The sequence below is a fragment of the Macaca mulatta genome, chromosome 11, assembly GCF_049350105.2.
Source record: "Macaca mulatta isolate MMU2019108-1 chromosome 11, T2T-MMU8v2.0, whole genome shotgun sequence".
Taxonomy (NCBI): domain Eukaryota; kingdom Metazoa; phylum Chordata; class Mammalia; order Primates; family Cercopithecidae; genus Macaca; species Macaca mulatta.
In genome coordinates, this window is record NC_133416.1 from 5,513,402 (window position 1) to 5,528,317 (window position 14,916).

The 14,916-nt window shown below is 39.8% G+C and overlaps 1 protein-coding gene and 1 pseudogene across 4 annotated transcripts in view; both read right to left on the bottom strand.

Moving 5' to 3' along the window:
- AKAP3 (A-kinase anchoring protein 3) overlaps positions 1-14,916 on the bottom strand; it is a 42,196-nt gene that overhangs the window by 11,426 nt on the left and 15,854 nt on the right. For all 4 annotated transcript variants that reach the window (XM_015150851.3, XM_015150853.3, XM_015150852.3 and 1 more), the window contains 2 exons: positions 13,767-13,862; positions 1,611-3,932 (listed from right to left, as the gene is read on the bottom strand). In XM_015150851.3, the coding sequence (XP_015006337.3) occupies positions 1,611-3,932; positions 13,767-13,862 (2,418 nt within the window). The remainder of the gene's footprint in view (positions 1-1,610; positions 3,933-13,766; positions 13,863-14,916) is intronic.
- Positions 10,833-11,973, bottom strand: LOC107000734 (ras-related protein Rab-5A-like; annotated as a pseudogene).

The following is a 14,916-nucleotide window of genomic DNA, read 5'->3' on the forward strand; positions in this document are numbered from 1 at the left end:
TCCAATTCAAAAAAAGTCTAAAGCCAGAATGTATTATGTATGTTATATATGATGGGTTTGATTTCAAAGATGGCTACAAAAGGCTTTCTGACACATTATACACCTGAAGGCTATGCTTATTTTTAGATTTTTTCATCAGTTTAAATTCTCTTCAGAATATAGCCTCCCACTCCCCACCTCTGCTAATTGCTATATACTATAAAGTAGTTGTCTGTTTTACAGATTGGAAACCCTGCATGGAGACAGAGCTTGCCAAGGACCCTTAGGAATAGATCTAATATTGGAAGTTCACATTGTCTTCTAGCCTAACTTGAATGTGCACACAACTCACCTGGGTATTTTGCTAAAATGAAGATTCTGATTCAGTAGGTCTGGAGGGATGTGTGAGATTCTGCCCTTCTAAAAAGCTTCCAGGTGATGCCAATGTTGTAGGTCCACAGACTACACTTTGAGTAGCAAGTGTAGTCTTGCTAAGACCAAAGTCAAAGACCATACAGTTTCTTGTTTAGGCTTGATATAGCCTAATCTGGATGCTCTGTAATCGTGTGTCTTTCCAGTCATCAGATAAACGTAGCGACCCAGTTGCAAGCGTTGCTAATACCATGTAAATACCACTGAATTAAGCAGAGAAAGCCTTTTTTTCTATATCTTTTGATTTCTATGATGATGAATTTTTCTAAATAATCCTAGCCTCTTGTACCACCCTTTGCCACTGAATGATTAACAGCAGGTGTTCCACTTTTCTCAATCAAGAGGAGACAATGAAAAGCACTGAGGAAGAGAAAATGAGACAGAGAGAGAGAGAGAGAGAGAGAGAGAGCGCGCGAGAGCGAGCGAGAAGGCAGAGAAGACAGAGAAGAGAAGGTTGTGGGGATGGTCTTTTTACTTCCCCCACTTCAGTATGAAGCAGCAGCATCTTGGGTAAGTGTGCGTGTTCTCCAGATTCAAACCCTCCCTTTGGCGAGCAGTTCTGATGCTTATTGGGCACCTTGCATGGAGAACAAGAACTTATCAGGCACGTTTACCTTTATCAGTAATAACAGTGGTAAGTTGATTTCCCATCTGCCTTATGCTTTAGTCTTACTTGTCAACTGATTCAGAACTTAGGGTAGGGGGAAGAGGGGTGTTATCGACTGAATCCTTTCAAATCCCCAACACCACCTAGACAACCAGCTAAGACAGTAATGGCACGTTTGAAAAGGTCATAAATTCAGACTCTGCCTCTTCCCTAACACATCCTAGGGCTACTTTCCAGCTTCATCTCATCCTTTGAGCAATGCTGTCCTATCCAAAACTCAGCCTAGAGCCCAGACCTTAATCTGATTCTGTCGCTAGGTCTCTTGGAGGTTCCTCATCTGTACACTCCTACTCCTAAATGCAGAAAACAGAAAAACATCATTTATCCCCCCTTTCCCCTTTGATATGCCTTGTATTGGGCAAAATCTAATTTTTCTTTATCCATTATCTCTGCCAAGAGGCATGATCTTCAAATCCTACTGTTTCCATTTTACCTTCCCTGTGGCTATCTTCCCATTCAGAAAGAAACCAGAACTTAAAGCCCTAGTTAACTCTTAATAAAGCTTCCAAATTCCTCTGCCTTTGTTTCTTACCTTCTCCTGGATCCCTTCATCATCACCAGCAAAGTACAAAATAGGGACATTGAGCTCAGAGGCAGCTACCCATTGAAGGACGGCTTGGAGTTGCTTGTTCTGAACTGTATCCGTTAGGTTGTGATTGCTGACAATCACCTTGGGTGCTGCACACCCTTCAGGAGGCTGACCTGATATACCTCTCATTTCATTATGGATAGCTTGATAGGCATTCTGCAGGAGAGCTTCTGCTGACCCTGTGCCCTTGACTGGCAAACACTCATATAAACTATCTGGGAAGGCCGAAGTTAGCCTACTGGCATCTCCAGACTTGTCATCTCCCAACTTGTCATCTCCCAGCTCTGCCAAAGAAGAATCACAGGACTTAGCAATGATGACACACAGCTTCATCACTGAGTTCATCAGATGTTCTACCATCTGCCCACTCATGTGGCCATCTATCTGGCTGACAACCATCTTGGTCAGCCCAGAAAGGGCACCAGGGGTCTCATCATCTTCACATAGTTTAGGGGGAGATGGGGCTAAAGGTCTGTCACAGAACTTCCTATCTTCCTTAACTGGCTGTTCCGGCACCTTGGGTTCAGAGCTTTGGTCACGCTTGAAAATGGTCTCACTAAGTAAGTTCCGGATGAAATTGAAGAAAACACTCCTTAGGTCCTTCTTTTCTGCTTGTTCTTGGTCACCTACAATGGGAGCAGACTTCAGGCAGGATTCATCAGGAACTACAGGAGGCTCATTGGCAGGAAAGTTGGTGGTGCCAGCAGCTTCAAGGAAGCTCTGTGCATCCCTTCTTCCTCCCTGGGCCAGGTGATATTGAATCAGAAGTAGGGCAGATACGATCAGGTCCTTGGCCCAGGAGTCTGAACCACATATAAAATTCTCAGGTTTCTCTGGGGGATATGGAGGAGGGCTGAGGTTGCAAATATCTTCAGGGTACTCAAAGGAAATGTCTGGTGAAGGCTTACACTGTGTGTTGGGAGCTTCACATGCTGCATGCTGGAAACCTAGAGATTTACATTCTTTCTGTTGACTTTTATGCCACAAGGTCAGCCCCTCTTTGATAATGTGTTCACCCAGAGTTTTGGCGCAAGTCTCCTCCTCTGATTTGGGTTCAGAATACATTTGTTCTCTCAATTTAGTTTCAGATTTCATGGCAAAGTTCACATTTCGGTGTTTAGGATCACCCATTCCTTTCATGGAGATGAGGGAATAACTCTCAGCCGTGTCTTGGGCTTTCCTGACATGCTCAGGGACTTTCTTGACAAACATGACATTGTACAGCTTCCTTAGCATGGCATCCATGATATCTGCGGCCTTTTGGCTTCCGTGAGTGAAGACAGTTCTTTTCACAGCCGAGACAAACTGTGTGTCAGTCATGAGGGTCCCTGTGATGCTGTGGAGGTTCCTCATGAAGGAGTCGATGAGATCCGAGACCACATCTTTTGCATGCTTGAGCAGAACCTTCTTCAGTAGGATGGTGGCAAGGGTTGTGTCTTTCACTTGGATCTTCAGTGTCTTCATGATGGAGACCATCATATCAGATACCACACTGTTAGCATAGGTCATGATCCCTTCACTAACAGAAGCTGTAAAGTCATCAGGCCTTTCCTGCCCTCGAAACCTCTTCCTCTCCCGAGGAAAGAACCTTCCACTCTCTCTGGCATAATCTCCATTACGAGATTCAAACACTTCCTTATAGAAGAAAGACTTCTTAGAAGCAGGCTTGTCCTCTGGACCCTGTCTTTCTTTGGCGCGCTCCTCGATCTTCAAAGTGGACTTGTATTTCAAATTTGGGGGACTTTGTGATGATCCTGAGGCTCTGTCTCCAGAGCCAGGAGCCTTGTCTGGGGCAGCATTCCTGGAACAGGCAGAGACGGTCTCATTCACAAGCTCTGATGCTATCTTACTGAGGCTTTTGGTGGGTGGGGGTTCATTCCCCATGTACAATGACTGATGGACACATTTGTTTTCAGAGCCATCGATCTTCTCATTGATCTCTTTGCGGGCCATGGCTATGACTAGATTCGTGAGGCGGTTAGCATAGAAGGAAACTTCATCTACTGAACTCCCATTGCCAAGTTGGGCCCTGGGGCCCTGGCAAGGATTCTCTTTGTGAGTCATCTCAAAATGCAATCTTTCCGGAGTGCCCTTGGTGGTGTTGTAATAGTCTACAGAGAAACCTTTGTGTGGGTCTCCTGAGTTGGACGTTTCCCCACCAAATGATTCTCCGGGTTTGAACCTAACATCTTGGAACTCTGCTGTACTTTTCTCCAGGTCTCTGCGGAGCCAGCTGAGCACTCTGACAGGATCCGTGGAGGTGTCCTTAAAAATAGACAAGGATTCATCTGACTATAACCAAGTAAAGGTATGGGATATTCAAGACAACCTCAAAGTTCAGTTACAAATGTCGTCAGCCCTCTCAAGATTGCTCCATCTTGGCAATAAAAGTAACCATTTATGGAGTACTCACTGTGTATCAGACGTTGTTCCAAGTATTTTAAGACTATTATCTCATTTAATTAGTTTCATAATAAACCTGAGATTTAGCTCTCTTATTATCCTCATTTTACAGAGGAGGAAATTGAAGAACTGAGAGGTTAAGTTTGTAACTTATTTGAAATAATACAGCTAACCATTGATGGAGCAGAAATTCCAGCCCTGGCAGTCTGACTCCACAGCCCATGCGCTCAGCTAGTGTATTATATTGCTTCTAATGACATAAATCTTTAAGATCTGATAGTCTGCTATCAGACCTCCAGCTCCATCCATGTCCCTGTAAAGGACATGATATCATTCTTTTTTAATGGCTGCATAGTATTCCATGGTGTATACGTACCACATTTTCTTTATCCAGTTGATCATTGATGGGCATTTAGGTTGATTCATGAACAGAAAACCAAATACCACATGTTGATACTTATAAGTGGGAGCTAAATGATGAGAACACATGGACACATAGAGGGGAACAACATCCACTGGGGCCTTTTGGAGAGTGGAGGTAGGGAAGACGGAGAGGACAGGGAAAAATAACTAATGGGTACTAGGCTTAATACCTGGGTGATGAAATAATCTGTACAACTACCCCCATGACACAAGTTTACCTATGCAACATACGTGCACGTGTACTCCTGAACTTAAAAATTGAAAAACAGATCTGACAGTCATCAGCTAGATAGAAGAGTTAGCATATGAACGGAATCAGATTTTTTCCTGTTTTAATATTAATTGCTATTTTCTATGGTTTACCTGTTTTTATTTAGATCTTATTACAAGTATAGTTTCCAAAAAATGAGAAAATTCAGGGAAAATTGTGCATAATTAATCACTTTGCCAGGCTGCACAAACACTATCTGGATATGCAAAGGGCTTCCAATGGACTGACATCATTTAAGTTAACAATCTGATTTATAATTCAGGAGTTAATATGTATGGGCAATTTATTCGTTTTGTGTGAATACAGATTCTTTGATGGACACTAGCTGTGATAAGCATATGAACACTTTTACATGTTTATAAATTGTACCATCTGCATGTGGGAAAAACTCTGAAACATAAGATAAAATAGCATAATATATATGAAAGTGTCCTATTTATTATTAAATGTAAAGAATCACTGTAATTATTGGAGTTCATATATCTATCTGAGAATGACCACAAATATTGCCCACCTTTAAAGAACAATTTGGTATTTTTATTACCAAGTGTCATATAGTTACTAGTTACTATTTGTGAAGTACTTGTAATGTTTGCCAGGCACTGTGCTAAATGCTTTACATGCACTATTTTGTTTAATCCTCATATTCGCCTAGTAAGATAGGTTTTATTCTTCCAATTTCACGGGTAAGAAAACAGAGACTTAGAGAAGTTAAATAGTTTGCCGGGCATCTCACAGCATGGTGGGGTTTCATATCAGATCCAATTCTGATTCTAAAATCTGGGCTCTCCACCTCTACAATATCCTGCTGTGCTTTGATTACTTGGAAAGAAAGGAAAAGCAGTTGTGCTAGTTGTCTGCAGGACTGGTTTAAGTGGCTTGTTACCATGTCGGAGATAAGGTCCATTGTGCTTGGTTCAAAATGCTCCCAGTGGTTCTCCTAATTAGAATAATAGCTACTATATGGGGTATTTTGAGCTTTAGCGGAAAACCACACATCGTCTATAGCACACCCTTCCAGATTATCTGATTCTCATTCTCTTGGAGCTATTTTACAACTCTATTAACTGTGGATAACTGACATCAATGCAATATAATTCTTGTCTAGACACCTATAAGGGGAGGGTCCACTGACTGCCTCTCCCACTGCAGAGAAGGTCAGTTTTGCCTCCAATGGCACACGCACTTCAATATCTCCAAGCTATATGTGTCTTTTGAACCTCACCAGCTCCTTGTTAATGAGTTAAATAAAATCTTTAACACATATTCATTTTTGTATATGTATGGGAGTCATTATTTTACCCTTCTTTGAGAATTATCTTTTAACGGTTTTGGAAGTCTTGTGCCAAGATGCCCAATAGATCCACCTAATGGAGATAAACGTCCTCAAGAGACAGGTGCACCAGGTGTGTCTTTTCTCAGCCCCCAGAGCGGCAATAGAAGTTTGCAGACATTCGGTTTTTCTAGTTCTAATTTTCCTCTCTACTAATTTTGGTTTGGTTCTCATTTCAGTTTGTTTCTGGCCAATTGGTGGCAGCAATGATTGGAAATTTGATTTTATTGTCTGACCATTTGGTAATCTCTTTTGTGGATTCATGATTTATAGAGTTATATCCTCTGTTGGGTGCGAGGCAACAGAAAATTTGTTTTGACAGTATTTTTTGTCCACCTTAAGTTCATCAGTTAAGACATTTGTGCTCACTTGGAAGGAGAAGTGCTCTTTGATATCTGGACAGGTGAGTTTTATGTTTCTGGTTTATTTTTGACACAAAGTATGGCTGAAAGTTTAGAATTGAAGCTATAAACTGTCTCTATCAGTGTCTGTATTGCTATGTGTCCGTAATTCAGAAAATGTGTCTGTAATTCAGAAAATGTTCGGTGGAAGCAGCAATGTCTTCCTCCAGAGAGTATTCATGTGTTATACTACGAAGTCTCTTAAAGGATGTTTATTCTGACTGGTGCATGCTCACACACACACACACACACACACACACACACACACACATAAACATACACTTATGTAAATTACATATTCTTGATATCCCTCAAAAATGAGGAAATCAAGCTCTTAATATTTAAAATATTCAAGGGGAATGCGAAGAAAAAAAAGTATTTTTACAGAACCTACCTCAGAAACATTTTAGAAACCCAAGTTCACATAAGTTAGGTAAATCTTTGGCAAATAATACTAGTTGAATAATTTTGGTTTAATAAAAACAGCTATGTCTTTTCTTATTTATCAATGTTAAAGATTATATAATTGTATGCTTTTATTTTACTTTGATATGCTTTTCATAAACTTATACAGGTTTACAGATCCAAAAATGCCAGCATTACTTCTATTTAATGTTTAAGATTATGAAAAATGTAAATTTGCATTTAAGAAAGTTCAATAATCATTCTGACAAACTTTATTTCAACAGTTATTATGTTTTGTAGTATGTCAGCCTAATGATAAGTTTCCAACATCTTTATATAACTTAAAACACTGGATGGTATTACATTGAGTTAATACGTATTCATTGGATATGTAGATCATTTCTAAGTAAGATGGAACACTGAGACATTGATGGCCAAGCATAAAGTTTTTATGCTTTTGCTTATTTTTTTAATCACTTATAGAGAGGTTATATCTTTAAGTCTGTTAATGAGTCTGTTCATCTTCTCCGCTTAGGTAGTATAAGGGGTGTATGTGACTGGAGGAATCGTCTTCCTCTGCAGTCACGAGTTCTACTCATCTGCATTTCAGCTGGTGTGTGATGTTCCCAATTATATACTCCTCACCCCTAGTTTTTTTGTGATATAGAAAGAGGGTATATTCTTTCATCATCATAACTGTTAACTTTGGGTTAGCAGTTATAATTAATATTAGTGGTTTAGACTATTTCAGAGAAGTCGAAATGTATACCTGCTTGTTTTCCTAGGGACTGCAGGTGAAACCTGGTGGAGAGCATTTCTTAGGCTTGACCTCCTAATCTCAGGACAGTAAACAATACAGGGCTTTTTTTTTTGAGACGGAGTCTGGCTCTGTCACCCAGGTTGGAGTGCAGTGGCGCGATCTCGGCTCACTGCAAGCTCCGCCTCCCGGGTTCACGCCATTCTCCTGCCTCAGCCTCCCGAGTAGCTGAGACTACAGGTGCCGCCACCACACCCAGCTAATTTTTTTGTGTTTTTAGTAGAGACGGGGTTTCACCGCGTTAGCCTGGATGGTCTTGATCTCCTGACCTCGTGATCTGCCCGTCTCGGCTTCCCAAAGTGCTGGCGCTACAGGCGTGAGCCACCGCGCCCGGCCAATAGAGGGCTTTAAAAATCCAATCTGAGATTCCTTATGAGAACTTCCGGTAAAGCATACTTAGGCCTATCCAGTTGCTGCACCTATGTAAACAACCAGGCCAAATCTAATGAGACTAGCCTCATTTTGTGGTCAAGAATAATCTTACCTTGAGATTATTTTAATTTTTATCAAAATGGGGAAGCCTACAGGGAAAAAAGTTGTGCTTCAATAGGAAACTAAGCATTGTCTACAGCCTACAGACTAAGTATTGTCTTCAGTCTTCCACATTACCTGATTCTCAGTCTGTGGGAGCTGTTTTACAGTTCTGCAAGCTGTAGATAATTGATAGCAATGCAAAACAACTCTTGTCTATAGTTGGGAAAATTCCGTCTAGTGGAAGTCTGGTTGATTTCCCTTCCCCATTGTGGAGCAGGTCAGTTTTACTTTTGTTTGCACATTTATTTCAATATTCCTGATCTATAAGTGTATCTTTAAAGAATTCTCCTTTGAACTGGTGGTAATACCTAACTGATTTCCTCACTACTGAGGTGGATACAATCTTTCATATGTATTCATTTTTGTCTCTGTATCGAAGTGATAATTTTACCCTTTTTTTGAAAATGGTAACTATTTACGAACAAGCACATCAACTTGCAAATAGGTGTGTTTCCATAATTGGGCTGTAACAGTACAGGAAAGCCTTACTAGAGTGAAGCTGTGGGGTTTATTCTTTTGCCCTTTTCAATTTTTTTAAAAAAACAACAAACCCAAACTGATTGGGGGTAGTGGCTCACGCCTGCAGTCCCATCACCTTGGGAGGCCAAGGTAGGCAGATCTCGCTTGAGTTCAGGAGTTTGAGACCAGCCTGGGCAACATGGCGAAAACCCATCTCTACAAAGAATATATTTTAAAAGATAAATAAAATTAAAAAAAAATAAAAATAAAAAACCAAACCTACAGCATAGTATAGAGCTTTACAATGGAGTCCACAGAATTGTGTTAAGTTGCTGTGTTTATGGGTTTTTGATATCTATATATTTTTAAACCTAAAATGTGTATACCGTATGTTTATTATTTCCCCTCTATCCACAAGGATTTTGCAAAAGGTGTTAATCAAACTGTAGTGACTGAAAACTAAGTACCCACATTTCCTTTCTTATCAATGCAGTCCATGACCAAACATCCATCTCTCCAAACCCCTTTATCCTCTTGCAACCTTCCTCTTCTTACGCAATAGTATTCTGAGCAGTTAGGGAAGTTAGATGCCAAATTATCTCAGTATTTCTGAATCCTGAGGCACATTTTCATGTCCATGAAGGATAATATAAAAAGAATTAATGGGTTTTATTTTCTCTGCTCACCATCTTTTGCTTCAGTAGTTTTAAGTCAGCTATCTACCTCCCTGTCCTATTTCTCTTCTCTACCTTTGTCTCAATTAAACATACTTTATAAAATTTTCTCTGACCACCTCCCATTTTGAAATGATCAATTCTTTAAACACTTACAGCATTTATTGTCTAGAAAATACATCCGACAAATAATCATGAACTGCTTTTCATTAGTCCAACAGTTATTCAGCACTTTCAAGTGACATTTCTATATTCTTTTTTTTTTTTTTTTTTTTTTTTGCTTTTTATACCACTTTATTCAAACCTGAGAACCTCAATATAAAACTAAACGCTGGTGACCCATTTTCCTAATTCTGCATTATTGTAAATGTACAAGTTCTCCTAACAGTCCAACACTTACATAGATTAAATTGTCTCTGACACATGGTAGTTCTCATATAAGGAAAATACCGAAAATAATTAGTGCAATATACTGAACTGATCAAAATAAAATGAAGGTTGGAAAACAAGGCTGCAAGATTGTTACTAACATATTGCAATACTTTATGTTACAAATTATGGGTACATTGTTCGTTATGGTTCTAGTCATGGAGGAACAACTGAAGCCCCTTCCTGTCAAAGGGGGAGAGAGAAACAATTGGCTGTTTTAGTAACTGTACATTTTGTATACTTTTAAGCAACTCTTAAACATTACAGAAAAGTGATACATATATGGAGACTATACTGCAGTACGCTATTGACAGTACAGCTGAAGATGGAATTTAAAATAATGAAGTTTAAATATACATAATTGTTAGTGCATTGACTACATTGTGTCACAAGCGAACGAAAGTCCCCTCCCTGCATCAAACAACAAAACCTATGTCATGGCCAGCAGTGATTAATTAGAAATCACAGACACCTGGCTTATTTCATTTTTGTTAAAGAACTCACATGTTTGAAAGAAACACTATCCATTGAGATGCATTTATTAGTTCTCAAATTCCTAAAACAAGATGGGGTTGCATTTGATTTTTTTTACCCCATTAAGAAAAAAACCCCAAAAAACAGGACTGGCTATAATTTAGATGCCATTAACACTCTTTCCACCTACCCCCCACCTTGTATATGTGGCATAATTTATTAAAATATGTAATGTTCATTTTAAATACTGATACCAGGAGAAAATGAACATTTGCCTGAATACTACGGCTAAGCATAAATAACTTTAGAATCTCCTTCTACAAAAAGAATGTTTTTGAAAAGCCCAAATTAGTAAATTCTAAATTTTTTTCACAGGTGACTACTGTATCAGTGTGGAGAAATGGGCTGGTTAACTGTGGGTCCAGATAGTCATTTGCCTATATTCCTAGTGATGAGAAATTATTCCCCCAACCTTCCAATGAAACCAAATGTACACATAGTCCTCGTTTTTCCTTATTGCTGTAACATTAGTAAGAGGGACCCATGCATGTTATTAAAAATTAAGTTCAAAACACGTAAAATAATTCTGTATTAGAAACTTGACTCTATTAAAGTCTCTTCTTTTGGAAGTCACACTGGGCTGGTTAAATGGTCCAATTGCATTGTTACTAACATTTAAGAAGCAGAAGACTATTCCAGCTAGTTCCAACTGGAGGTTTAATTACTACACACTGACTCCTGGTTGGTTGTGTGGGTTCAGTAAGGGCTACTCCTCTTCCCCTGGCAGAGTTTGCTCCTGCATTTCGTGGTTCATTCTTTGGCAATTTTTTAGCTATTGCCATGAACATTTCATTTACATTCATTGATGTTTTAGCTGATGTCTTCATGAATAATAAACTATTGTCATCTGCATAGGGCTGTGCTTCCTGGAAATCTACTGCTCTTTTATTTGCTAGGTCAGCCTTGTTTCCTGATAAAGCTATTACAATGTCAGGACATGCTTGCCTCTGAAGTTCTTCAGCCCAATTTTTCGCACTTGCAAAGGACTCCTCATTTGTGATATCGTATACAACGATGGCTGTTTGTGCTCCTCTGCAGTACATTGGTGCTAGGCTGCGGTATTGTTCTTGACCAGCTGTATCCCATATTTCAAACTATACCGTAGTGTCATCAAGACACACAGTTTGGGTTAGAAAATCAGCTGAATCTGTGAAACCACTTTAATTTATCCAAAATGTCTATTTTCTGGCTAAGAACCATCATCACTCTTAGATCTCTTCATTTTCTCTTCACTTCCATCACCAGCACTAGCAGTTGGTTTTCTTTTTGGGCCCATATTTCACAAAGAAACAGCTTTCACCACTTCGAGAGTTAACCCAATGGTACTCTCTTGAAATTCACGAAATTGGCCTTTCACAAAACGAAGCACTAGGCTTGGTTTGCCAAGAGCAGACTCTCCCAGAAGTACTCGTTTGAATTGGCATATTTTATGTCCAGTATTTGGGCCGTTGGGTCTTCTTGTGCCTCGATTAGCCATGTTCAAATTTGAAATAAGTCCCTAATTTCAGACTCTTCAATGAACTTCCAGAATTCAATGGGTCAATTTTGTTCTTTCTGGAGGTAAAGAAACCTGAGACGCGGCAAGCGGAGCCGCGGGCTGAAGCCCCAGGTGCGGCCCAGAGGACGAGAGCGAGTCTATGGCAGTGGTGGTAGTGGGGGCCGTGGCATCTGCTCTCGGGGCCGGAACCGCTACCCTCACTGACATTTCTACTTTCATATGCGTATTTTTTATTTTCCAAAATGAATGATAAGGTTCAGAGGGGCAGTAATTGTTATATTCTTTCTTGTTTCTCACTTAGTGAAAAATCACTAAGTTCATTTGATTTAACATTGAAACTGATCTGCCTTTTGTTTCTCCAAATGAAAGGGCAGAAATAAACAAAGATCTAGTAGAAGCAGTTTTGGTTGGCCCTCACTCTGTAGTAATTGAATATTTATTATCTTTATGTCTTAATGTCTTATGTAGATTTGTTAGCATTTTCTCTTTAAAACTTTCGATAGATGGGCCAGATTTGGACAAATAGAAGAAGACGGGTCATTTGCATTTGATTACATGCAAATAAATGTTTGATAAATGTTAACTTTTTTTTTTTTTTGAGACAGGGTCTCACTGTTGCCCAGGCTGGAGCACAGTGGCATGGTCATAGCTCACTGCGACCTCAAACTTCTGGGCTCAAGTGATTCTCCTGCCTCAGCCTCTCAAGTTGCTGGAACTACAGGGGCGTGCCTCCACTCTGGCTAATTCTTTTTTAAGTAAAGACAGAGTTTCACCATGTTGCCCAGGCTGGTCTCCAACTCCTGGGCTCAAACAGTCTTCCTGCCTTGGCCCCGCAAAGAGTTGGGATTTCAGGTGTGAGCCACTGTGCCCAGTCTGATAAATGTTGTAATAGTACAAAGAGTCTATTAATAATAGTGATTCCATTAGATTATGAGATCCTTAAAAGGAGAGGATTCTAGTTTATTTTTATATCTCTGACCCTGACAGTCAGTACAGTCTCTGTGCCAGTTATTGATTTATTGTCTCTCACTCCAAATCCACCTTTCTTTGCCTTGCTTTGTGACACCACAGCTGAACCCTAAACATTTCTCCTTTGCAGTTGGCTTTGTCGACAGAGGGTACTGGGGGACACTGCGTGGTCAGAGCAGGAGGAAAGGGCTTCCCTCTGGCAAGTTTCCTGTGGCAGCCACATTCTCTCCAAAGAGATGGGAAGCAGCTTTGGTTGAAGGAGAAGGAGCTCTTGTGAGTATTACTTAGTTTCTTCCCTGTTTATGTAATCTCAGCCTGGGGGTAGTAGCTGCTTTCTGCATTTGTTATTTCTGAGATTCCTAGAGTCCTCTTTTATGCCTTTTAGTAGTTAACTATGTTTTATTAGTAAATAATTTTTAAATGTTAAGTTACTGGTATGGTTTCTATCTTCTAACTAGACCCTGACTAATACATTGCCTTATACTAAGTAAGCATTTAATAAATGTTCATTGAATGATGAAGGCAGGATGACAATGTTACTTAGATGACAGTTTATAGTTCTGAGAATTTTAAGGCATCCTACATTTTAGAAAATATTCTCTATAAGCCTTGGAGACATTTATCTCCAATTCCTCTCTGTTTGAAAATTAAAATTTTATAGCTGTAATATACAGCTGACATATACATATTTATATATACATATATGATATACGGCTCATGTGTACATATATGTTTCATTAGTTATAGCATATTAAATACCATAGGATGGGAATTTTTTCCAGAAAACTATAAATTGGAATGTTTTGTTCTATAGGGGCTGATTTCCCACCGCCTCAAGAATCCCACCTTGAAAAATAAGAGGCTGGGGGTATGGTGGAGAGAATAAGGCCACTCTTAATGACCACCCCCATATTCTTAACCTAGTGTTTATTAAGAGGTTGACCCTTACCATTTTCCAGTCCTGGGCTTGGTTGTCTCCAGGAGAATAGACATCAACTTTGCATACTCCATTTTGGCTTTGTAACCAGTCAACCTTATCTGCCATCTGGAAGTAGGAAAAAAAAATGAGAAAGGGTCGTCAGAAGGGCAGATTTTATGAAAGTAAGAAGAAATGTGGTGAAGGGCTAAGGTGTGGGAAATACGAACAATGCCTTCAGTAGAAACCTTCCCCAACAGCCACTTCAGACCCACTCCACTCTGAATATCTTCATCCTCAGCTCTCAATGGAAGGAAGATTCCTTAAACATATTTGTACCTCTAAGGAAGAAGCTAGTGCCTGGTATCTGCTACAGGTGCTTAACACACCTTTGTTAAATGAATGAACCTAGGCAGACATGTCCTGCCCTTTTATGTCCTTGGTTGACGACCCTCCCCCTGCACCCATTGGATTTTCAGTACACACTCAAAACTCAAGGTGACCAAAATAGAATTAATTTACTGCTCCCTTGTCTGTTCTTGCCCCACCAATTTAGCTTTTAAGTAATTGTTTTATTTTTAACTAATTTTTTGATTATACTTTAAGTTCTAGGGAACATGTGCACAACGTGCAGGTTTGTTACCTCTGTATACATGTGCCATTTTGGTGTGCTACACCCATTAACTTGTCATTTACATTAGGTATATCTCCTAATGCTATCCCTCCCCGCTACCTCCACCCCATGACAGGCCCCAGTGTGTGATGTTCCCCTTCTTGTGTCCAAGTGTTCTCATTGTTCAATTCCCACCTATGAGTGAGAATATGCAGTGTTTGGTTTTTTTATCCTTATGATAGTTTGCTGAGAATGATGGTTTGCAGCTTCATCCATGTCCCTACAAAGGACATGAACTCATCCTTATAGTATTCCATGGTGTACATGTGCCACATTTTCTTAATCCAGTCTATCATTGATGGACATTTGGGCTGGTTCCAAGTTTTTGCTACTGTGAATAGTGCCACAATAAACATACATGTGCATGTGCCTTTATAGCAGCATGATTTATAATCCTTTGGGTAGATAGCCAGTAATGGGATGGCTGGGTCAAATGGTATTTCTAGTTCTAGATCCTTGAGGAATCGCCACAAGTCTTCCACAGTGGTTGAACTAGTTTACAGTCCCACC